The sequence below is a fragment of the Chiloscyllium punctatum genome, chromosome 36 (genome assembly GCF_047496795.1).
Source record: "Chiloscyllium punctatum isolate Juve2018m chromosome 36, sChiPun1.3, whole genome shotgun sequence".
NCBI classification, from domain to species: domain Eukaryota; kingdom Metazoa; phylum Chordata; class Chondrichthyes; order Orectolobiformes; family Hemiscylliidae; genus Chiloscyllium; species Chiloscyllium punctatum.
The window spans coordinates 5,482,259-5,506,333 of NC_092774.1; the positions used below are offsets into that span (position 1 = coordinate 5,482,259).

At 39.6% G+C, this 24,075-nt stretch overlaps 1 protein-coding gene across 1 annotated transcript; it reads right to left on the reverse strand.

Annotated features, from left to right (window-relative positions):
* Positions 1–20,077: 20,077 nt before the first annotated feature.
* Positions 20,078–22,414, reverse strand: LOC140461083 (probable G-protein coupled receptor 139). The gene is made up of 2 exons (XM_072555861.1): positions 22,345–22,414; positions 20,078–20,979 (listed from the first exon to the last, which is right to left on the reverse strand). The coding sequence occupies exons 1-2, from the start codon at positions 22,412–22,414 to the stop codon at positions 20,078–20,080; spliced, it is 972 nt and encodes a 323-aa protein (XP_072411962.1).
* Between the last annotated feature and the right edge of the window lie 1,661 nt (positions 22,415–24,075).

Below are 24,075 nucleotides of genomic sequence, written 5' to 3' on the forward strand. Positions count from 1 at the left end.
GCAATATAAAAGTTTAATGTATAAACCTGCTAACATTAACTTTTCTAAACTTCTCGTGAATCTATCCCCTCCAACTGAAGTTCTAAAATTCATTGGACACAAATCTTTCTGTCATTTTGGATAGGGGCTTGAGTTCTGTTAAATTCTACGATTGTGTACCAGCAGAACTGAAGGACTTCACTAAAGACAGTCGCAACCAGAAAATGTTTGTTTCCTGGTAACAAAACAAGTAATACTTACCTGAAAGCAGATACCTTAATTGATGGTGATGCTACAAAGAGAAGTGGCATGCGAAAATGGTATTTTATGGTTTCCACCAACATTCAAACAAATAACAAAAAAAAAACCGGTAGGAACTACCATTTCGATATGTTTTGTCCTGTAATATGAAAACTGTCTTTACATACAAAACAGTATCCAGATCACAAGTATGAAACAGAAACAATTCCAGGAAATTTTAGCTGTATTATTTAAATTGCAGATTTAAAGAACTGAGAAATAAGGGAAGAAGAGGATTAAATAATTATTATTAAAGCGTGCAAAGGGGACATCAGCTCTTCATTAATAAAATCAAATGTTGGGCAAGTTATGATATTGAATAACTGTTACAAAGACACAAAGATAGGAAAATCACTCATTCCATCGTCGGAGGCGTCATGACTGTAGCTTTTTGAAGCTTCTTCGACTTTGTTTTTGACATTATCCTATTCTCATTGAATGATAAGCAGGTGCAGGATGGTCACAGACTTCAGAAAATCTGACCGTCGCTACTTCTGAACCACCAGTTCTGAGTGCAACTGAGGATCAACGCACACTTCACTTAAGTCGAGCCTGCGGTTTCCCCAGTTTCCGTAGATTCTGTTTGCTGCTCTCCTCTGACCCAGTTACAGACTTGTGTAATCGCAGCATTAAAATCAGCATGTCTTGACAATAACATATATGACAAGAATTTAACAACTGTCATCCCCTTTGCTGAGGAATTATAAACCTGATGGCAAGGAGTTGAGAGAGCGCCACTCATTCCATTCCATATATGCAGGGTTTGTTTTTAACGAGGAGAGATTTAATGGATTGGGCTGATATTCGTTGGCGGTAAAAGAATGAGAGGCGACCTTATTGTCACAAAAACGTTTGTCAGAAACCGATTAGGGTTATTTTAATTGTGACAGAGTGAAGGAGCAGAAATCATTATAGTAAAGCAAAGCTTCAAGGTAGAAACGAGGATCTACATTTTCTCTGACAGTGTAGTGTATCTGTGGAATTATTCAATGCAGAGAGTTTTTGGGATAGAATCATTAACTTTACTCACGGCTGAGATGTGCAGAATTTTAATCAGTAAGTGTTTCAAGGGTTATGCGACCAGGCAGGAAACGGGAGCTGAATATGGTCAGAATTAACTATGACTTCCTCGCAGCGAGATCTGATTTCATAAATGTTTATTTATCTTCCTACATCTTGTGGTCCAATTGCAGCATTTGTTCCCCTGGAGAAGATGATAGTGAAATGGTCTCTTGGACTGCTGCCAATATCAATCTGCTGCACAAGCGCCAATATTGATATCGAAAAAAGTGTTTCGAAGATCTTCCATAAACTACAGTGGTGCCATGTTTCAAATTTAAGGTGGCCTGTTGCCTTAAAGCGAGTTTGGAATCATTGTAGTATATACCTCAGCTTCACAAAAAGCATAAATGTCATTGCTTATAAGGTACTGTAATAGCATTTGACCTCTCGCCCCATTTAAAGCACTAAAGGTTGGCAGAAAAAAAGTAAATGCGTGTGATATATACTTAATAAGAAGGAGGATGACTGTGTGCTTTGAATACCATTAAGGTAGATCAGCCCCCCTTGTCATGATGGATGATCTGAAGATAAAAAAAGGATGCAAGGAAGTTGGCCTCAGGAACGTGGCAGATATTTTTGTACCTGCTTTCACCAGAAGATTAGATAATAGCCAACGTTGTTCCTATTTCTAAGAAGGGTAACGGGAATGATTTACTGAACAAAAGGCCACCGAGCGTTATATCACTGACAGGGACATAATTGGAGAGGTTTCTTAGAGACTAGAACAATGTAACATTTAGAAATATTTGTGAACAAGGCAGAGAGTGGAAGAGACTTTTATTTCCCTTCCATCTCGGATCTCAATATTGTATCTAACTTCAGTGGTTTTCGCTGCACTGAAATATAGGTTCATAGTTCATGAGGTTTGGAAAATGGCAGCGTTTGCAACCTGCACGTCATACACATGTAAAACAAAAACATTCGCATTGTGAAAACTATAGAAAGAAAACATATGCCATGAAAAAAAAACGTTTGTTTATTTTTACAATCTGAGTTCATGTCACAACTGAATTATTCCTCTTGAGACTAGCACCTGGAATAAAACAGGAAAGCATCGACTATTTGAGAGTCTCAGGGCCACAGTTATTGAGATTTCTTCAGGTTCCCCAAGTCGATGCACGGGCCAGCAAAAGGCATCTTTTATGCCATTGGTTATCCAGTTCTCGCTGTTATTGGTGTTCCGGGTAATTATTGATGCGCAAAAAACATTATTGAATTCGTGTGTTTATTTTTTAAAACGCCCCAGAAAATGTTGCCTCTTCTCTTTACAGATTAGTTTTCATTTTGGCTAAAGATTCATTGCTACCTGAGTGTAAGTGACCTGAACCAGAAACCTATTACTTTTGAGGGTATTATCTTGTTAATCAGTAAATTAACATCCATTTTTCATGCTGATATTATGGAGTGTTTCAAAATATTCCCTACATATCATGCTGAATGTCCTTTGTAAAAAAAAAACTATTTGAATTGCTGAAATATGAATTGCAAAGTATGAAAATCCATCAGCATTGGGCTTTACTATAAGTGAGTATAATGCATTCAAATCTATTTAATTTGCAGGGATAAGGCAAACCTTTATGTAGCAAGAGAACGTGCTGGTAGCACACTGGAGATGTCACTGGCAGCTTTAACTTACAATTCTAATATGCCAACTGGTGCGATTTAAATTTATAAAACCTGGCAGTGGAGGTCACAGCATGCATTGAAAGCTATGAAACAAAATCTTACCTAGTTTAGTTATGTCCTGCAGGGATGGAAATCTATCGTCTTTGCCTGTTCTGTCCTTCGTGGAACTCAAAACGTACAAAAATGTTGATGACTCTTAATTGCACCTCGAAATGGCCGAGAAAGAAATTTTATAGGAAATTAATGACGATCTTGCCACAGAATGCATTGCAATATTTCTAACTGATGATGTACTATTCCTTGTTCTGATAGATTTTAAACATTCGATTTTATTTTCAGGAAATAGATTGTTGTCATTAGCAGGCTATTGCTGTCTCTGGAAAAATGAGCATCATTGATGATTTCCAATTAACAATTTACAAAGTATATTTCTTCAGTGATTGCATTACGCCATGGAAAATCTTGTTTAGGAACTTTAACACACACATTTTATCACAGCACAAAGTGGACATTTCGCATGAGACAACCAGAGGTTTGACCAAAGATACAGATTAGAAGAATGCTCTGAAGAAGAAAGGAGAATCAATGTCAATTCAGATAGGGAATTCATGAGATTGGAGTTCAAAAGGTGAAGGCAAAACGTCCACTGATGGATCATTAATACCAAGGATGCACAGCACGGAGGCATTGCTGGTGCACTGATATTTCAAGTAACTTCTAGCTGTTGCCTGAGCTGGAGTGGTATAGCGTTGGATGATTTGACTTTGAATGGACGAGATTATTAAAGCCAGACAATTGGTGGGAAGGGAGAAAATGCTAAACAGCGAGAATAGGTTTGTTGATTGGGTGGAAACTGTTGTGCTTAAAAACTTCGACAACAATTGTTTCCACTGAGCTGAAATGGAATGGCATGGTTGGGCTTCGTGTCCAGAACTCCGACTTTGTAATGTGTTGTATTAGAGTCGTGGATTAGCAAATGCTTAAATTAACATTGGGTGGTATCCAGTTTATGTTTATTTTCTACTGAACTGAGACAAAGCAAACAGGTCAAGAGTTTTTTTCCATGTCAAATATTGGACAAGAGTGTACTTTATGTTTCAAGTCCTGCACTCAATGTTTCCCTTTTTGTTTCTCTCTCATAGCCAACTTGGTGGCCATCGTAATTCTGTCCCGGGGACAGTGTGGACTTTCTCGGTGTGTGACTTATTATTTGATGGCCATCGCAGTGAGCGATTTCCTTGTGATTATCACCGGGTGCATTCTCAACCGAATTGCTCGCATCTATTTCACCAACAGTGCACTGTCCACAACCACCGGCTGTTCTCTCAGCGCTGTTTTGGTTTACTTTAGCCGAGATGGCTCAGTATGGCTAACAGTGGCTTTCACCATTGACCGTTTTGTGTCAATCTGCTGCCAACACCTGAAGACCAGATATTGCATCAAGAAAACAGCGTCGCTGGTAATAGGAATTGTCTGCCTGCTGAATGCTGTCAAGAACGTGCCATTTTATTTTTCCTACAAACCTTTGTATATTGTGGATGGTGTGGCCTGGTTTTGTGATATCAAGTCTACGTATTACAGCACACTCGCTTGGCGGGCCTATGATTGGCTGGATCACATTTTAATTCCATTTCTTCCTTTCTTCCTCATTCTACTGCTCAACGTCCTGACCATGCGACACATCTTGGCAAGCAACCAAGCCCGCAGGAGACTACATGGCATAGATAATGATAGAGACCCGGAGTTGGCCAGCCGCAAGAGGTCCATAGCCCTGCGTTCACCATCTCTCTCAGCTTCCTCGTCCTATGGATCATACAAGTCATACATTTCCTCTATGTGCGTATTCCTGGAAAAGCCTACTTCGCTGGTTTGGATTTCAATGACCCTGATTACATCCTACAAGAGGCGACCAACTTGCTCCAGATAATCAGTTCCTGCAATAATGTCTTCATCTACGCAATAGTCCAAAAGAAGTTTCGAAGGGAGTTGAAGAAGTTACTGATTTATCCGATTGACGCTGTCACCAGTTGCTCCAAGAAATGAAAACTCACCAAATCTTGTTTCATTTGTTATTTCCATCAGGACGCTGAAGTTTGGAGAAGTATCTCTCAAATGCCTCGAAACGCCATTTGGACATGTTTCAGGCTGCCATCCACACCCATGCAATTTTGAACGCACTAAATAGAAACTGAAAGAATGAAGTCACTGTCTTTCCGAATGAGATGCCCAACATCTGAGGGAAAAAAATAACATTCATTGTTTCAAAATGAAACAAGAGTTCGACCCAGGGTTATTGGCCGATATTTATTACTCTCTTCACACCACTGAAACGGACGAGTTTTCACTTACTTGTGTGATTAATTTTCTGGTATTCTGTGCTTGGCACTTTATGTGTTATGTTTACTGCATCGCAACAGAAAATGATTTAATTGGTTACAAATGCTTTGAGATGCCATGACTTCTTAAAACAGACAGCAAAATTGTTCCTTTCTTAGAGTTCCACATTCCAAATTGCCTTAATCCGGAGATATTGCACGGTCTTTATAGAGCAATTTTAAGGTCTTACGAAATTGTTGTGCATATGTTGACAAGACATGGTTAGTATTGAACATGATATTCCCTAAGTCGCATTCGAAAATCACACGGTGATTGTGCAGTTAACATTCCAGTGAGTATTCCAATTGAACACTTACTGATTGGAATTCAAATTCTACAGCTGTCATATTGTAATTCGAGGTAATGGCTCCCAAAAAGAAGTGGTAACATCGCTGCATAAATTTTACCCTATTCCACCTTTCTCTCCATAAAATAAATGTAATTTGTCTAATGTCTCCTCAGCATACTTTGACCTGATTAGTTTTACGAGGTATTCTTCAATACACTCCCCTGGTTTAATATATCATAATAATTCAGATCTGGTTCCTGTTCAATGTTGACCTGCAGTTTACAGTCCCGCTGTACGTGTCGATTCTCATACTGTGGCTCTATGCATTTCATTCGTCTGTCAACTTGTTTCAAACCATGTCAGTTTTTTACATTAATAAAAATTAAAATCGTTTAGTGGCAGCAATTATCTCTCACTCTTCCAAGGAAGCAGATGTTGTTTTCGCTCCAAATGCCATAAGTGTGAGGTTCACAAAAGTGGCATCGGAAAAATTCAGTTTGACCACAGCGGCACTTCCAGAGAATTTGAGATCGAGACTTCACACAATAAATTCAGCAACGTGTAACAACAAGACCGTTGAATATGAATCTCAATCGATTGAAACTGAGATTACGAGACCGAAAGTCTAAAATTGAGCGAGCTTATTTTAGTAAATGCACAGTAGACTCACAGAGAGAAATAAATGCTTGAATTCAGTGGCAGACCATAAATGAGGTCCCAAACCGGCAGGCCCCGACGCTCTCTATTCAATCAAGGCCAGTATTCATAGCTTCTACTTCTTTCCTTGATTCCGCACTAACATTGCCGTACATTTCCCTCCACATTTTCTGCTAGATTGTTTTATCAGCCTGCTCTTATAACCCCGTTTTCAAAAGTGATTCTCTTTAATATTGAAAAGGATTATAATCACAAACAGGAAAAGTGAACAAATTATTTGCTAACACATGCCACCGTTCTCAATTTGTTGTGTTGAATTCAGTTTTTTTAAACAAATGAACGAATTATGTTGGGGCAAAAATTGCAAAAGCGAGCTTCATTTATCATACACACAATTTTTCTTCCTGGCTGGATGCCAGAGATGGATACCGTGATTACTCGGAGGCTGAAGTGAATATAGAATGTGCTTTGGAAGTATCAGAACATTTTATAAGAAGAGTCTTATTGAAATCAAAATGTTAACTCTGTTTGTCTCTCCACGGATACTATGATAAGTGCAATGTCTCTCTGTCACTGTTTGTTTCTGTTTCAGATTTCCAGCATCCAAGTTAATTTTCTTTTAAATTAATATTCACATTGAACCTTACAGTGGCGTTTGGTACATTTTAACAATGTGTATTGTTCGTTCACAGTTCTGTTGCAAATATTATCACTTTCTGTTCGCTTCATGTCCTATCTAACTTGATCTTCCTTAAGAACATCTTTTCGTGAAAACAGTTTCTTTCGTAAATAGTCTGTTAATTTAATATTCATGCCTTAAACATTCCCTCATTTGCTAATAACGCTGTCATGTCAGAGAAAAGCCTGCTGTGATGTGAGGTTTCAATTTTGCCTCCTGACTTGAAACAATACACTAAAATATCGTTTTCTTTCTTTTACTTTTCTGAAGTGTGGCAATAAATTGAGCCCGGAGTCTGTAGCCCCGAATGCTGCCAACACAGTATTTAAAAAAAAATATTTGATTTTAACTCCGACATTTCTGTTTTTGTCGGATTAATTAGACCTACCACAAATCAAGCAGTAATGCTCGGGTAGAATGGGGTGATCACCTCAGTTTGCTTTCGTGGCAGATGCATCATTTGCTGAACCAAAATATGTGCGCATCTCGGCATTAAAATTGTGACCAAGTGGTGGAATATGGTTGATTGACCCCGCACATATATGAATACTGCCCAATGTGCGCAATTAAATACCTTTTTATGTTTTAAAGAAATGTGCTTATGTATAGTTGGCACGTGCAAAATTGTCCTCAGGACACACACACACACACACACACACACACACACAGTTTTTATGATTAACTTCTATTCATCAAGCTACAATAAACAGATCGTCTGAGAGAAGAGAACATTTCACCGACTTGGTATGCAGACACCAATTTACTTTGGTATCATCGAGATGATGATCTTTCTTCAATCGCAAAACATTTATGCTATTGGAACAGCTCCCGACAGACCAGACCAAACTTTCTTAAAATATAGTAAAAGAATAGCTTAGACAGTAACCTTGTCTTACTTTAAAGGCGAGTGAGACGAGTTGCTTTGCAGGTGTAACCCGATTTATAAAGCTGCCAGCTTTGATGCAAAGCACACCCTATTAAGACACGATAATTCAAATACCTCAAAATAATGATGAAATCGAATCATTTTAAACTCTATTGGAAAACTTAACAGAATAATAGATTATTTTAACGAAAAGTCAGTTCTTCCAATATAGTAACACCCAATCAATACATGCTTGGCTAAGGGAATTTCAGTTAAATAGTTTGTCTCGCATGCAGTTTTCCAGTCCAGGAGGAAAGTACACCAAGATAAATTTCTGACACAGAGAGCGTAGCAGGGAGAGAAGCTCTCCAACGTCCAAGCGCGGCTTCAATGCCGCAGCTATTGGTTAGCAAAAACTAACAATCCTGGTTCTGTGGAAGGTTGCCACTCCCCGTTCAGGCTGGTTCCAAATTTAAGAAATCGCAGTAATGTTCTGTGACTGAATGGTTAGGCATCTCTATCACAACCGTTCTGCGTAAAAAGAACAAGACAAAATACGCAATTTGAAGTCGCGCTATCACCACAACTAGCTCTTTAAAACGTGAAACATCATTCAGTGGAGATGGCTTCAGTTTTAAAAGTCCTTGGTGTTACTTTATCAGTACATTATAATACATATGCATCAGGTTGACTCTAAACGTGCAAACATTCACTACCATGATTCATTTAAGGCCATTTCGTTTCTTGCCACTAAAAGTCTCCCACTTCCTTCGTCAAATTTATGACAAGGTGTCTGCAATTACGTTCGCTTGTATTGCCACATGAATAAATTTCAAACTGAATGGCATCAATAATAAGTTCCATCTCAACAGTTAGGAATTTCTGCTCCTAATTTTCTTTCCAAAATCTTTAATTGGTGATGCGATTATCTCGTAAACGTTACTTAGAATGATACAGTCATAGAGATATACAGCACGGAAAAAGACTTCGGTCCAGCTCGTCCATGCCGACCAGAAATCCCATCCAATCTAGTCCCACCTACCAGCACCTGGGTCATGTCCCTCGAAACCCCTCCTATTCATATACACATCACAGTTTTGCTTTCAATGTTGCAAATGTACTGGCCTCCACCACTTCCTCTGGCATCTCATTCCAGACATTTACTACTCTCTGCGGGAAAACGTTGTCCCTTAGGACCCTTTATATCTTTCCCCTCTCACCCTAAACCTAAGACCTCCAGTTCTGGACTCCCCCACCTCAGCAAAAACGAAGTCTACTTGTCCTATCCATGCCCCTCATGATTTTGTAAACCTTTATTAGGTCACCCCTCAGCCTCTGACGCACCAGGGAAAACAGCCCTAGCCTATTCAACCTCTCCCTGTAACTCAGATCCTCCAATCCTGGCAACATCATTATAAATCTTTTCTGAACCCTTTCAAGCTTCACAACATCATTCCATTAGGGAGGAAACCAGAATTGCACGCAATATTCCAACAGTGGTCTAACCAATGTCTGTACAGCCGCAACATAACCTCCCAACTCCTGTACTCAATACCCTGACCAATAAAGGAAAGCATACCAAATGCCTTCTTCATTATCCTATCTACCTGTCAATCCACTTTCAAGGAGATATGAACCGACACTCTCAGGCCTCTTTGTTGAGCAACACTTCCTAGGACTTTATCATTAAGTGCGTAAGTCCTGCTAAGATTTGCTTTCCCAAAATGCAGCACCTCACATTTATCAAAATTAAACTCTATCTGTCGTTTCTCAGCCCTTTGGCCGACCTGATCAAGATCCGGTGGTAATCTGAGATAACCTTCTTCGCTGTCCACTACAACTCCAATTTTGGTGCCATTTGCCAACTTACTAACTATATCTCTTAAGCACACATCCAAATCATTTATATAAACAATGCAAATTAGTGGACACAGCACCAATCATTGTGGCACTCCACTGGTCACAGGACTCCAGTATGAAAAATAATCCTCCATCACCACCCCCTGTCTTCCACCTTTGAGCCAGTTCTGTACCCAAATGCTAGTTCACCCTGTATTCCATGAAATCTAACCCTGCAATACTATTTTTTTAAAATGCTGCAGAGTGAACACTATACTTCGGGTCATCTTCTAAATCGTGGAATATTTCTATTGGTGGTTATCGGAATCTTCCAGAGAAGTACCCAATAGGTCTTCCGTATTCTTATTATCTTTTTGCAAGTGTGCAGCACCGGCATCCACATCATTCGGACCGCAAGCCACTTTAAAGGATTTGCATAATTAGTTGTGGCGACCTGGCTCAGTAGTTAACACAGATTTCAGGTTGTAAAATTCCTTCTGACGTCCCTCTGACCATTAAAGGTTTCTGCAATTCTTCAAAAAGTTAATCAGGTGTGCAGCCGCTCTCCTAACATTCAGTATGCACTTCTGATAGAGTTCCAGTTAGTCCCAGGAATAGTTGTACTTCCTTCTTCGACAAAGGGTTATCAAATCACATGGGGCCATCATCCAATGTCAAAATGACATGGCCCACTCACGCGACATACGCTTTGAGAACTTAGTATTGGCCAGGCTTAGCATCAAGTGAGCCTTCAAACGTTGATCAATCAATACACGTAGAGATTCCACATATTCTTTCCACGTGCGACTAAAAATCACCACATTGGTGATGTCGGCCACACAATTGTGCAATCCCAAAATGATTTTATTACGTAGTCTTTATAACATGGCTGGCGTACTTTCCAGACCAAAAGGCATAGCTTTAAACCATCAGACTCATTTTGATGTCATAAAAAACGAAATTCCTTTTGCTATTTTGAATAAAGGTACTGGCCAATATCCTTTGAACAAGTCTATCTTCGAAATATAAATTGGCTTGTGCTATCTTCTCCAAACAATCCTCCAAACGTGGAAAAATGATATTAATTAGATTTTGCAACCACATCTACCTTTGAATAATTCACACATGATTGTTTTGTACTATATGGCTTTTTCATCATTACAAGACGTGAGCTGCATTCGCTGCAAGTACCTTCTATTATATTGTCTTTGAGCAGACGTTCCATCGTCTTTACGGGCGGAACGGTGGCTCTGTGGTTAGCACAGTTACCTCACAGCACCAGGGTCCTAGGTTCATTTCCCGAATGTCTGTGTGGAGTTTGCACATTCTCCCTTTGTCAGTGTGGGTTTCATCTGAGTGCTCCGGAGTGCTCCGGTTTCCTCCCACAATCCAAGCATGTGCAGGTCAGGTGAATTGGCCATGCTAAATTGCCTCCAGTGTTAGGTGCGTTAGTCAGGGGGAAATATAGGGTAGGGGAATGGGTTTGCTTGGGTTTGTCTTTGGAGGGGCGTTGCGGGCATGTTGGGCCGAAGCGGCTGTTTCCACGCTGTAGAGAATCTAATCTAATCTGTGCCAATTTTAGAGGATTAAGTCGATAAGTATGTTACTTAATTGGAGCAGCATTTCTCCTACATCTGCACCAAGCTGATTTTTTAATTTTTCCTGCTTGTTCCTATCCATCTTCCCACGTGATTGTAATGTCTTTTTCAGACCATTTCGATTTTCTTCTGGAAGGTAACACAGTTTTTTGCCAAATGTTTGAGAATTTCCTCTTTTGGCAATTAAATCTGAGGAATGCCCAACTCAGAAACCTCTGAACTTCGTTCTTCACTCTATGTTAAGAACAATACCACACACTCTTCTTACTTTCAAGACGCATAAGAATACCTTTTGAGCATATTCACATGGCAAATACTGTGAGATTTCTTCCTATCTGGACTACTGGCTAAATCGTGGAGCTCAGTCTATTTCGTTTCACTTTTAAACGTTGCTTCTACAGGTTCACATAGGACTGGAAGTGGCCCTAGCTCTTTGTATTGTTATGGACTAGGCCAAACCATTCAAAACATTCTTAAGCAGGCAGCCAGAGAATTAACTCTGCAATTTAGTTTGGTAAGTGTACAGTGAAAATTACCCAGAGTAAGATAGCTCTGTTGACTGCGACATTTTAAAACAGACAACAGTTTTAATCACAAACATACACAATGAAACGGGAAGAACAGAATAAAGAACCCCTGCAGAACCCAACCTATCCAGTTCGACTTAATTATGCTGTTTCATATATACACAACAGCTCCAATCAGCAAACTCCCTTTAAAATCAGAATAAACGGAACACATTTTACACGTTAAAGCTGAAGGGCAGAAAAGGCAGAGAGTTTTCACACAGCTCCCTGTTGAACTTCTCAGGACTGAATTGAAAACTGCTCAGCTCAGGTCAGCTCAGCTAACTAGAGAGCTGAACAATCCCGTCTCTTTTCACACGTCACTTATAAAGCATGACCAATTTGGCCTAAAGGCTCATCTGTTTACATATAAGCGAAATCCTTTTCATCTCTGTACCAAACTAGAGTGATAAGAGTCGGGTACGGTTTATTGCCATTCTGGAAACTTCAAGGACAAAGTCTCCTTGAGCCAAGGAAGAGCTTTTCGGTAAAAAAGGAGACAAGCTTTGTGACAGTCTCCATCAGCCAAAGTGCAATTTTTTGATGGCTGATCAGCTTCCTATTTTATCCCATGCTGTGCTACTTACAAATGCGGTGTAGTGTACTCACTCATTCTACTTTACATTTCCTTAAAATTTCAAACATCGTCCAGATATGTGGTCTCTGAACTATGACTCATTATTTTCTCCTTAATTAGTTTCAGTTTTCCTCTCAGCCCATACCTCACACCTAATACAAATAAACTGAATTAACGTGATTCAGTACGGTTCTTGCCTAATGTAAGAAGTACAAATCGGATTACATTCCCCTAGTTCACTTTAAAGTTTTGACTAAAGGCCCTCATCATTGTCTAAAAGTTTTATGTTACCGTTCCTCTGTTCCCTGCCAAACTGGATGCTATGCAGTGGATTTCTTACTTTATTCCTAAGCTTTTCACAAATTCTTTGAAAGAAACTGAATGGAACGTTTGACCCTTTGACTGCTTCCAACTCCGTGGGTTGTCCGTATCTAGTAAAGAAATTGAGTAACTATTCGACAATTCAGAGAGCCATAATACATTGTAATAGAATACCCTCTGAAAATCTAATATTCATTATGTTCAACAAATACCGGTTCTCACATTTTATTTCTGGTAGACATCCAATGCAATCAGTTAAGATTCTTCTAAAATGTTACTCAAATGGGGGAATAGGTATTGAGGGCATTGGAGTTAATAATGTCTGAGGTTTTCTAATGATCTGAATAGCCAGCGAAATTCAACCATACTTTTTTTGTAGCACTGGGGAATAAAAAACGTTTTTTCATTTTGGCTTGTGGTTTTCTACTCACAACTGGACTCTGCTTGGTAATTCATGTGCTACATGAAATACTTCCTTTTGAAATCCCATCAGTGATGGATGAATGCCTGCCCAACTCTCATCCCCCTGAACATGTGATCGTCTCTATTTCCTCATCAAAACTGTATTTTTGGATAGTAACTGAAATGCCTCCATGAAAGCTCACGTCGCCAAACCACGTTTTATTCGCATGTGCACAGCATATGACACTGATCCAATAAAGACATAGCCGGCTCTTGGAGAGACCAGGACCTGTTAAATGACTCTATGTATCTATCGAGAAAGGTTCCTTGATTGAATCAGATTTCCAGCCCATTCACGGAACTCATATTCTATGGAATCCACCTGGCTGCCCTCATTCCAATCACCACAGTAACTTTTAGGGATTGTATCAGATTCCTTTTCTATCTTTGCTTTTGATACGACTGTGTAAGTTTTTGGTGTATTTTTCTGGTATATTTCTGCGAATTTCTCCGAAACAGATATGTCTATTTGTCTTGTGCAAACATTTGTTCTCTTCTTCTCTCATGCATTTGATCCAACAATGTTCATGATAACCGACCTTCAATTTTCTTATGTTTATTTCTTTTTTTCTTTTCTTGTTTCAACCTGTGGCTTTGTGACCTTGTAACCACGCAGCCAGAAGAAATCCCAAAATATACCTCCTGTACACCTCAGTTGCCTGACCTTTCAATGGCTTTTCAACCGTAGTAGACATCACTCCCATTTGCGATCAAGCTATATTATCAAGGATAAACAGTGTTTCGGGAAAAGAGAACTGCACTTTTCACTAGAATCTCCAAACACAATATTCCATACATGACCACCTGATTCAGCAATGTTTAGTCTGAGTTACAAATCACTTCATCTTTCACCATCAAAGAGTGACTTGATACTTTTTAAAAAATTTTGTCCTTTACCTGCTGCTCCTGGTATATGCGAGTAAACCTTACCCAGAAAAATAACTTAATTAAAGAGATCTCGCACTTCCTTCTCAAATCGACTTCTGTCATGTCATAAATTCTCTTGCAGCTTTTTAGCTTTCACTGTACGTACATTTCATATTTCAACAGAAATCACTGGCTTATCTTCTTTTCACACACCCGTCTTCCCAGTGCTTTTTCTAAACCACGAACACTGAAAACAACTGAAATTTTTATTCTCTGTCCTTTTAACGGTTTTCCCTTTTTCCCAGTATTTAAATACACCTACTGTATGTATTGAGACCTCATTTTCGATTATCACCTGATGTATTGACCTTTGACTCAATTTTTCCCTCACAAATTGTATGTGATGTCAGAAGCCAAACTTTGATATATGAACTAAGTTTTTATCACTTGCTATCTCTGCATTTCCATAACTAATCTTACAATTCACATCCTCCACCCTTCTGTATGATTTTTCGCTACTTCTGGCAGTGATTTCTCAAGGTCCTCCAAAATAGTTGCCTCCAGAAGAACGTGTTATGCTTAATTTATTTTTAACATCTTTATCGAAATGTCAATTTTTGTTTTCAGTGGAAGCCTTCAAATTCAATGTACTTTTGACGAAGCTCCCGTCATAGATTTCGAAAACATGCTTGGTCGAGCACAGCACGGTAGCTCAGTGTTTGGCACTGCTGCAGTCACAGCACCAGGGACCTTGGCTTGATTCCAACTTCATGCGACTGTCTGTCCATCGTTTGTGCATTATTCGGATCCTTGCATGGATTCTGCTGGGTTTTCTGGTTTAGTCCCAGAGTCCAAATATGTGTAAGTTAGATAAATTAGATATGCTAAATAGCCTTACGTCTTCAGTGATGTGCAGGCTAGGTGATTTATGAAGTATGGGAGTTGGAACGTCATTTTGAGATGTACTGTACGTTGGTGAGGCTTAATTTCGAGAAATGTATGCAGTTCTTGTCACTCTACGATAGAAAGGATGTTACTAAGTTGGAAAGGATTCAGAAAATATTTACCAGGCTACTACCTGGACTGGAGTTTTAGATTGGTAAAGCGAGGCTGGATAGATTGGGGCATTTTACAGTTTCGAATAGGGGGTTTAGGTGCATAAAATCATGAGAGGTGTTGATTAATTGAATACCAGAAGTGTTTCCCGAGGGTGTGCGAGTTCAAAACTAATGTGCATAATTTTAAGATAAGAGGAGGTAACTTGAAAAGGGACCTGAGGCATAATGTTGCCATGGAGAAAATGGGGCACACGTGGAATTAACTGCCAGAGGGAGAGTTGGATGCAGGTATAATGTAATATAAGAAAAAATACATAGGGTCATTGCAGGAAAGCTGCAGGGGATATGGGTCAAACGCAAGTAAGTGGAAGTCGTTTACTGTGGGAAGCCTGTTTGGCATGGATGATTTCGACGAAAGGATCTTTTTCAAAGTTCTGTACCTGCATTGCTGTCTGATTCCATTATGCTACTACAAAGTAACCCGCTTGGTCACTCCATCCAGAAATTCTCACTCTATCTACAATGACATTCAGACGTTCATTATCAGCAGTGTTCCATGCGCAACAAACTCTGCAGAGATTCTGCAAAGATCCTGAGACAGCGTCTTCCAAAGCAATGGTTACCGTGATCAGAAAGACATGGGCGGCACGGTGGCACAGTGGTTAGCACTGCTGCCTCACAGCGCCGGAGACCTGGGTTCAATTCCCGCCTCAGGCGACTGACTGTGTGGAGTTTGCACGTTCTCCCTGTGTCTGCAGGGATTTCCTCCGGGTGCTCGGGTTTCCTTCCACAGTCCAAAGATGTGCAGGTCAGGTGAATTGGCCATGCTTAATTGCCTGTAGAGTTAGGTAAGGGGTAAATGTAGGGGTATGGGTGGGTTGCGCGTCGGTGTGGACTTGTTGGGCTGAAGGGCCTGTTTCCACACTGTAATGTAATCTAAAAAAAAGGCATCAGTTAGAAGTTGACGTCATCTCTTGAAAATTCTCCTCGAAGCCTCTCACCAACCTGACTTGGAAACATATTGTCATTCGTTCAGTGTCCCCGGGTCAATGGCCTAAAATCTCTCCCTGAGAGCACAGAGACTCTACCGACTCAATATGACTGGCAGAGCCTGAAGAATGTAACTCCTAACCACGTTCTTAAACTCAAGTAAGTTTGGGTAATAAAGTGTTACCTCAGCATCATTACCAGCACCTTACGAAATACACAGCGAGCACGGTGGTCTTTTAAACAGTTGACAATGGTTCTTGGATTACCGTTCAATGAAATTTGAATTTCATTTTTTGCAGTGATTGGATTCCAATCCATAAAATCTGAGCATTAGCTTGGATCTCTGTATTATTGGAGTCGTGTTGGTACAAGAGTTTCGATTTTGTAACAGCCAATTTGGGAGACTGACTGCCGTCACAGCACAATAATATATTTGGTGGACCCATCAGAATCAGTCAAACGTAAGATTATCCTCTCTCCTCCCGTTTTCATTATAGGTAATCTTCAATTCAGCAGGAAGTCCTCGTCATTGAATCAAACACCGATTGATCGGTTTGCTGGCCATCTGGAATTGAAACTCCTGTAATGAAGTATATCCAATTGCAGCCTAAATTTTGTTGAGATTATTAAATATTTTACCTGTTCGAAGCCATCCGTTTATTAAGAAAACGTTGAAAGGAAACGTGTACTGTTAGAGAATCTAACTGACTTTCGCAATTGAAATAAAAGAATTGTTTTATTCTTGTGTCACTGCAATCCTTCTCTTTATGGACAGTGAGGGGTATGGGTAGGGGGAGGTGAGAGAGAGAGAGATAGGGAGATTGATATATTATTCTATCGTGCCTTTCAAGATGAAAAAAAAAACAATTAATTCTCCTCTTACAAATTATTAGACAAAAACCATAAAAGCTAGCAGGAGTAGGCAATACAATGCATGAGTCTACTCAACAATATGCTCATGATTCATTTCAAATAGGCCTCAAGATCGCTCTCATTTCCCCTCCCCCACCTTACCTCAGTTCCAATCTTCTAACTTAGCACTGTCCTCATGACCTGTCCTACCTGCCAATCTCCCTTCCCACCTATCCGCTCCACCCTCTCCTCTGACCTATGACCTCAATCCCCACCCCCATTCACCTATTGTACTCTTTGCTACCTTCTCCCCAGCCCCCTCCCCCCTTTAACTCTCCACCCTGGAGGCTTCCTGTCTCGATTCCTGACGAAGAGCTTTTGCCCGAAATGTCGGTTTTCCTGCTCCTTGGATGCTGACTGATCTGCTGCGCTTTTCCAGCACCGCTCTGATCTAAACTCTGGTTTCCAGCATCTGCAGTGCTCAGTTTTGCTTCAAGTTCACTCTCCTGCGCGTTGCTCATAACTCTTTAACTCATTATTAAATATTTGTCTAGCTCCTCAAATTTATTTAGTCAAGGCATCCATGGCCCTCAGGATTCATGCATTCCCCAGATTCACGTCCCTTTGAGAGAACTGATAGTTCCACTCCGCTTTAAATGTGTCACCCCGAGGCCTAAAACTACAACCTGTTGTTCTACTTTATCCCACAACGTGAAACATCCACTCTGCCTTCATGTTGTCAGTCCAAGTTGTTGTCTTACAGATCTCAGTTACATCTCTTTTGATTCTACTAAATTATATTGAGTAGAGGCCGAAACTACACACTTTCTCCTCATATACATACATTTAATCATTGAATTAATGTGATTAACATCTTTGAATTGTTTTCAAAGCAAATACAGTTTTTGTCATGTAAGTGCATCATATCTGAACGCAGTATTCCACATTTGGTCTCACCAGAGTCGTGTACCTTGGCTGCAACTCTTTTCGACTTACCTACTCCATTCTTTTCGTAATAAATGAAATCAATACTCTCCGATCTCGTTAATAGCTGTTGTATGTGCACACTGGTTTTCTGCCACTGATGCTCGAGGGTTATTATGTTCACCGTTTTGTTACATAAGCTCTTTTATGCGATAGTGTGACATTTCGAATGAAGAGATGAAGCACACACCAATCTGTTTTCGCTGCAGGCTTGCTTACATTTTTGGTATGAACAGTTCACCGTTCGAGTTCTCAACATATAATCCGACATTCTGAATCAAAAATGTTTGAGGAAGGTTTCATGGATCCATGGGTTAGGGTTAGGGTTAGGGTTAGGGTTATTAAATCTGTTTGACTGTCAGATGCTGCAGTCTGTCACTGTATACTAAGACAGAGAGAAACTAAACACTTGGGAATCCAGGAGCAGAAATGATTAACCTTGGACTGTGAAGTGTACAATCCCATCGGTTTTTGGAATTTCAGAGAGACACAAGGGAAATTATTTTTTTAGCGAAAATATGCAAGGCTTTACCTCCATACAATTCCACCAAATGACATTTTTATCTTGTGACAAATGAAAATGTTTCATCATTCATTGCACATTTAAACCATACCAAATCCAAAACGTTTGGCATTTGGTTCTGTTGTGCTTTCCTTGTGCCTTCTTCTAAAATTACATCATCGAACGAAGTCCACTTGATAGCATTGTCTGTCCTATCTACCCTGGTAACGTTTTATTACGAGTCATAGTTACAGTATCTAGAGAAACTTATTTACACCTGAGATACGAAGGAATTTCTTCTGGAAGACCGAAGTGTAGGCCTGGAATTTTTCATCCTGAGACCTATGGAGGCAAGTCACTTGAAACATTTAACAAGAGGCAAGTGTTTTTTTGAAGTATGGAATTGATAGGTTAGACAAAATAAAAGAACACAGGAGTTCGATGTCGTCCAGATGTGATCTTATAAATTGCGAAGCAAGGAAGGCTAAATTTTCGGAATGGTCCATCTGTGTTATTGTTCATTATGAACTTGTACTGAATGACATGAACTCAGGAAATCAGCGATTACACAGTGAAGAGAGCGATTTGATTTGCTCAAATAATCAAAGTAAATTCTTGTGATGTTTCGTATTTCATGATTATGGAGATTACAAATATTCAATTCCTATGGACACCAGTGTACAACGATATAAATATCGATATATAAAAGTGAATGTAATCAGTGGAAATAAATAGATTGTAACATGTATGCATAATAAAACTTTGTTGAATAAATTAAGAGATGCTGTTGTACAGAATAGAAGGAACAGAAAGCAAGTTTATGAGGGTCTGCAAATTTTATCAGCTCTGTATACCAGGGGAATATGATTAGGGGAAGCAATACACTGTGTTTCGGTGGACTGAAGGAGTCCAAGGCTATCTTAAGTAATGACAACATTGTCGAGAATGCCAGAATGTCTCATTATGTGATGATGGCGCAATGTGACAGAGTGTGGTCGGTCTGTACAGACGTATCCATGCCGTTATGTGAAACATTTGCAAAGGACTAGCTTTTCCCAGACGAAACTGACAGAAATGTTTAAACATTCATTTGGCTGAGCTTCAGAATCTTACAACAGTTACGACAAGTGAAGTGTACAGAAGCACGTTAAATGTGATTTTCACTAATCAGTTGAGCAGCACATAAAGAAAGGAAAAATCGAGAAAGAAAGAAACGAATAAATAAAGAAATGAAGAGCGGAAGGTAGGAAGAAAGAAGGAAAGAAAGAAAGAAAGAAAGAAAGAAAGAAAGAAAGAAAGAAAGAAAGAAAGAAAGAAAGAAAGAAAGAAAGAAAGAAAGAAAGAAAGAAAGAAAGAAAGGAAGGAAGAAAGAAAGGAAGAAAGGAAGGAAGAAAGGAAGGAAGCAAGAAAGAAGAGAAGCAAGAAAAGAAGGAAGGAAGGAAGGAATGAAGGAAGGAAGAAAAGAAGAAAGGAAGGAAGAAAGAATGCCCCATCTCCGGGAAATAAACACAATAAGCCTTCTATTTCTGACGATTTCAGGATCTTAAATGCAGAACTTCCTCATTCCGGTGAGAGAAAAAGCGAGTGGCACACACAGCAATTGTAATGCACGAAAAATGAGTTTTTTTTTATGTTCTAAAGAAACGACTTGCAACGGTGAAGGGACACATTAGCACATTCTTCATCTGCTCCCTGAACCTGGACTGAGACACAGCGTAAATGAAAACATTGTTGCAAGAACTTAGTAATTGGAGCACTTTCGTAGTCTCTTGAAGGATGTATTGAGGGTCATTAAAATTCAAACTATTGAAATAGGCATCGCCTTTAATTCGCACATACAGAAAATAAATGACATACGTGATCCAAAGAAGAAGAAAGCTGAGAGAGATGGCGAAAAGCAGGACAATGGACTTCTTTCGGTTGGCTATTTCTTGGTCTTCACCCTTCTGAGTTCGTTGGAGCCTCTTGCGGGCTTGGCTGGCTGCAAGGATGTGTCTTACCGTCAAGGCGTTCAGTAGTAGAATGAGGAGAAAGGGTGAGAAAGGAGTTAATATCCGGTCCAACCAATCGTAGGCCTGCCAGGCTGGCGAGGAATAGTAGATGGCTTTAATGTCACAGAACCAGGGGACCTGGTCCAGAACGTATAAAGGCCGGTATATGAAGTAATAAGGAATATTCTTTATGAGGCTTAGTGCACAGATAACTCCCATGATTTGCGAAGCGGTTTTGTCAGTGCAGTATCTTGTTTTCAGGCTGTGGGAGCAGATGGCCACGAAACGGTCGATGGTAAAAGCCACTGTCAACCAAACGGAGCCATCCCGTGTGACATACACGAGCACGGCACTCAGGCTGCACGCTGGGGTTGTAGACAGTATACTATACCTGAAGTAGATTCTGGGGATCCGGTTGAGTAAGCAACCAGTGGTGATGACAAGGAAATCAGCCACCGCTATGGCCACCAAATAGAAAGTGATACACCGGGAGAGTCCACACCGCCCTCGGGATAGAATTATGATTGCTATGAAGTTGGCTGTGAGAGATAAAGAGAGACATTACCAAAGGTTCTCGAAACGTCAGTTACTGCTTCCTTCAATCTGCTACCATGGCACCCTTGCTGCGCCAAGAGGCACAAAACTTTACTTCATACCAGTTTTACCACTGCTCTGGTTGAGGTATTTCTTCTCCCACTCCATCAGATTCACAATTCTAATACTCACAGCCTTGACTGCAAACTCCTCCTATTTCTCAGTTCTTGTCAACCAAAGAATAAGCTACAATTATCAGAAATCGAAAAGTGCCTCCAATGCTGTCCTCTTATGCATGCATGTTGATAATTGCCTCAATGATGTTTCCAATATTGTTTTTGAACTGGTGCAAACTGTTGAATACATTCCCCCTCCCACCCCGCCACTTCTTCCCATACCAACTGACTACTGCCTCAGTTGCTCAAATTCTCCATCTCCTTCTCGCCGTTTGCGGTGCTGCATTCAACCTAACTCCATTATCATTGAATTCGCTTTCTTTTCCAATTTCTTTTGATGTGATTTTTGTGTCATGTTTGTCTTTCTTTAGTAAACAGATCTCTCGAAATATTCCTACTGCCGGCATAATTCTTGGTTGAGGAAAGTAATGCAACTCCATTGATGATGAAAACAATTGATGGACCATAGATATTGACATTTCTAGCAACAGCAAAAATCCTGGCTTTCACCAAAATAATGTTGTCCGAAAAAAAACCAAATCCATAAGGTTTACACACAAAAGCAAGACAATTGCGAGATCATTTAATGCACCTCAAACATTTTCATAGTTGATTCTTGATATCATATTATAAATTAGATTTTCATTAACAATTCAATATGTTCCAATTAATATTTTCTCGAGTTCGCACTGTAGATTCTTACAATGTATGACTGTTTTATATTTAAACATTAATTGATCTGGAATGCAATCGCTAAAATTGCAATGAAAGAAAAATGATTCTGACACCAGGATACTTTATAACTCAAAAGACCACACACACGAACAAATGAAAACACGTCACTGCTGTTTCCTGTAATATTATTGAATGTAATGTTCAGTATTCACACCAATGAAGTTTTGCAATTGTACAAATTGCACTTTGTCCTTCCATTACTGAATAGAACATTGAATCATAATTTAGCGCGGTATAGCGTATTATAATCATGCATTGCTTCACAGTTAATTTCGAGTATATGTAATGTAATTTACTAGAGTGCAACGGCATGTGTTATAATTCATAGAAATATCAGAATCAGCTGAAATATCTTACGGTCAGACAGAGCTGAAGGTTTCCTGGAGTAAAGTCGTGTTCTAAAAGGGATTCTTTTTTCCTTTTGACCGAATCAAAATCAAAATCAAATCCATCACCTACCTGGCATACCAATAACAGCGAGAAGTATGTAGTAAATAGCATAGAGAGATCCATTTGCTGGACCATGCATCGTCTTTTTGGAAAATAATGGCGTTATCCAAGTTGTGCAGCTTGTTTCTGAGACACTTTCTAAAGATCTCTCATTTATTCTGCATGAGTATTTCCAGAGGGGCTAATTATGACAGAATTCTTTATCTCCATTCAACGAACAAACAAATTAACTCACAGTTTCATGTCTTTAATGTCTAATTTTGCAAAGGGAGATGCAGCGGTTCTTTTTTTTTGTTTGTGGGTGAAGGACTGATAATACATTCAGCAGCCACATTCACTTTCACTGTTGACAATGAGTTGAGGTCGATCTCAAATAAAAGAAAAACGTGTTTTCTCATCTCCGACCAGTTCAAAATTATTTTGCATCTTTTAGATATCATATTAATTATATTGTTGTTGCTGGTGATGCAATCTTAAGTACATAACACACGCACGCGCGCACGTGCACGCACACAGACACGCACTCATGCGCTCACACACGATCTGTTTCAATGTATAAGAATGTTGCCTTGTTTGGAGGGTTTGAGCTACAGTGAGAGGCAGAATAGGGGATAGACTGTGGATATTTTACCAGGTTTATTGGAGTCCGAGAGGTGTCCTTACAGAAGTTTATAAATTCACGAGGGCATGGAGAGAGTCTTGTTCCCAGTTTAGGGTTGTCCCAAACTAGAAGCCACAGGTTAAAGGTGAGAGGGTAAAGATTTAAAAGAGACATGAAAGGCAACTCATCCACACAAAGCTTGCTTCGTGTGTCCAATGAACAACCACAGGAAGTGGTCGGGTTTGATGTACTTGCAATATATAAAAAGCATCTGGATGAGTATATGAACAGAAAGGGTTTCGAGGGACCCTGCCCAAATGGGACGAGACTAACTTAGAACATCAGGTCGGCAAAGATGAGTTGGTTCAGATTCAATACTGTATATCTGTATGACCTATGACATATTTGGATATGACGTGGGTGGAAAATATGCAAATATTACATCAAATATGGATTGCATAGCATTTTGTGTGTTCGTTTAATTCTCAGCTGCTGAAATCGAAACCAAATTCAACATTTTCACGGAAGGAAGAACCTAAAAGTTACCACTTTATAATAGAAACTGAGAAATATCGCGAGTAATTATTGAGGTGTGGGCCCAGTGATATTAGCATTGAGAACATTTCCAAAGCAGACACAGATAATATACTGGCATATTCTGTATTGTGGATAGAACTGAGCTCGAAAATAGCGACATGCGATCAGTGACAAACGGTAGCATAATACACAAACAGATATGCATTCATCAAGTAGCTAATAAAACTGGGCCTAATATCGTTATACACAGAAATTGGCGACAGCTGTACTTGACACCAAGTTCAGTCGAAGCCAATGCATTGTTTAAGCATTGTCAAATGAGACAGGCCCGGTAGCAGGACAAAATATGTTACATGTTCAGATTCAAACAATTATTGTATCCACCTTAATGGTATAACACTGTTATGAAGGTGCAGAAGTGTACTGTACCTTTAGGGATGTTAAAAGTTAGCAGAAATACTTGACGGCACCAACTGTTATGAAAAAGACATAAGGTAACCTTCTGGTCCAGCAAATTGTGTATCTCGTTGCCTGGAGCCAGAAACAAATTCGAATTAGACCAATCGATTTAAATTTTACCCACAAAATACCAAATTCCAATT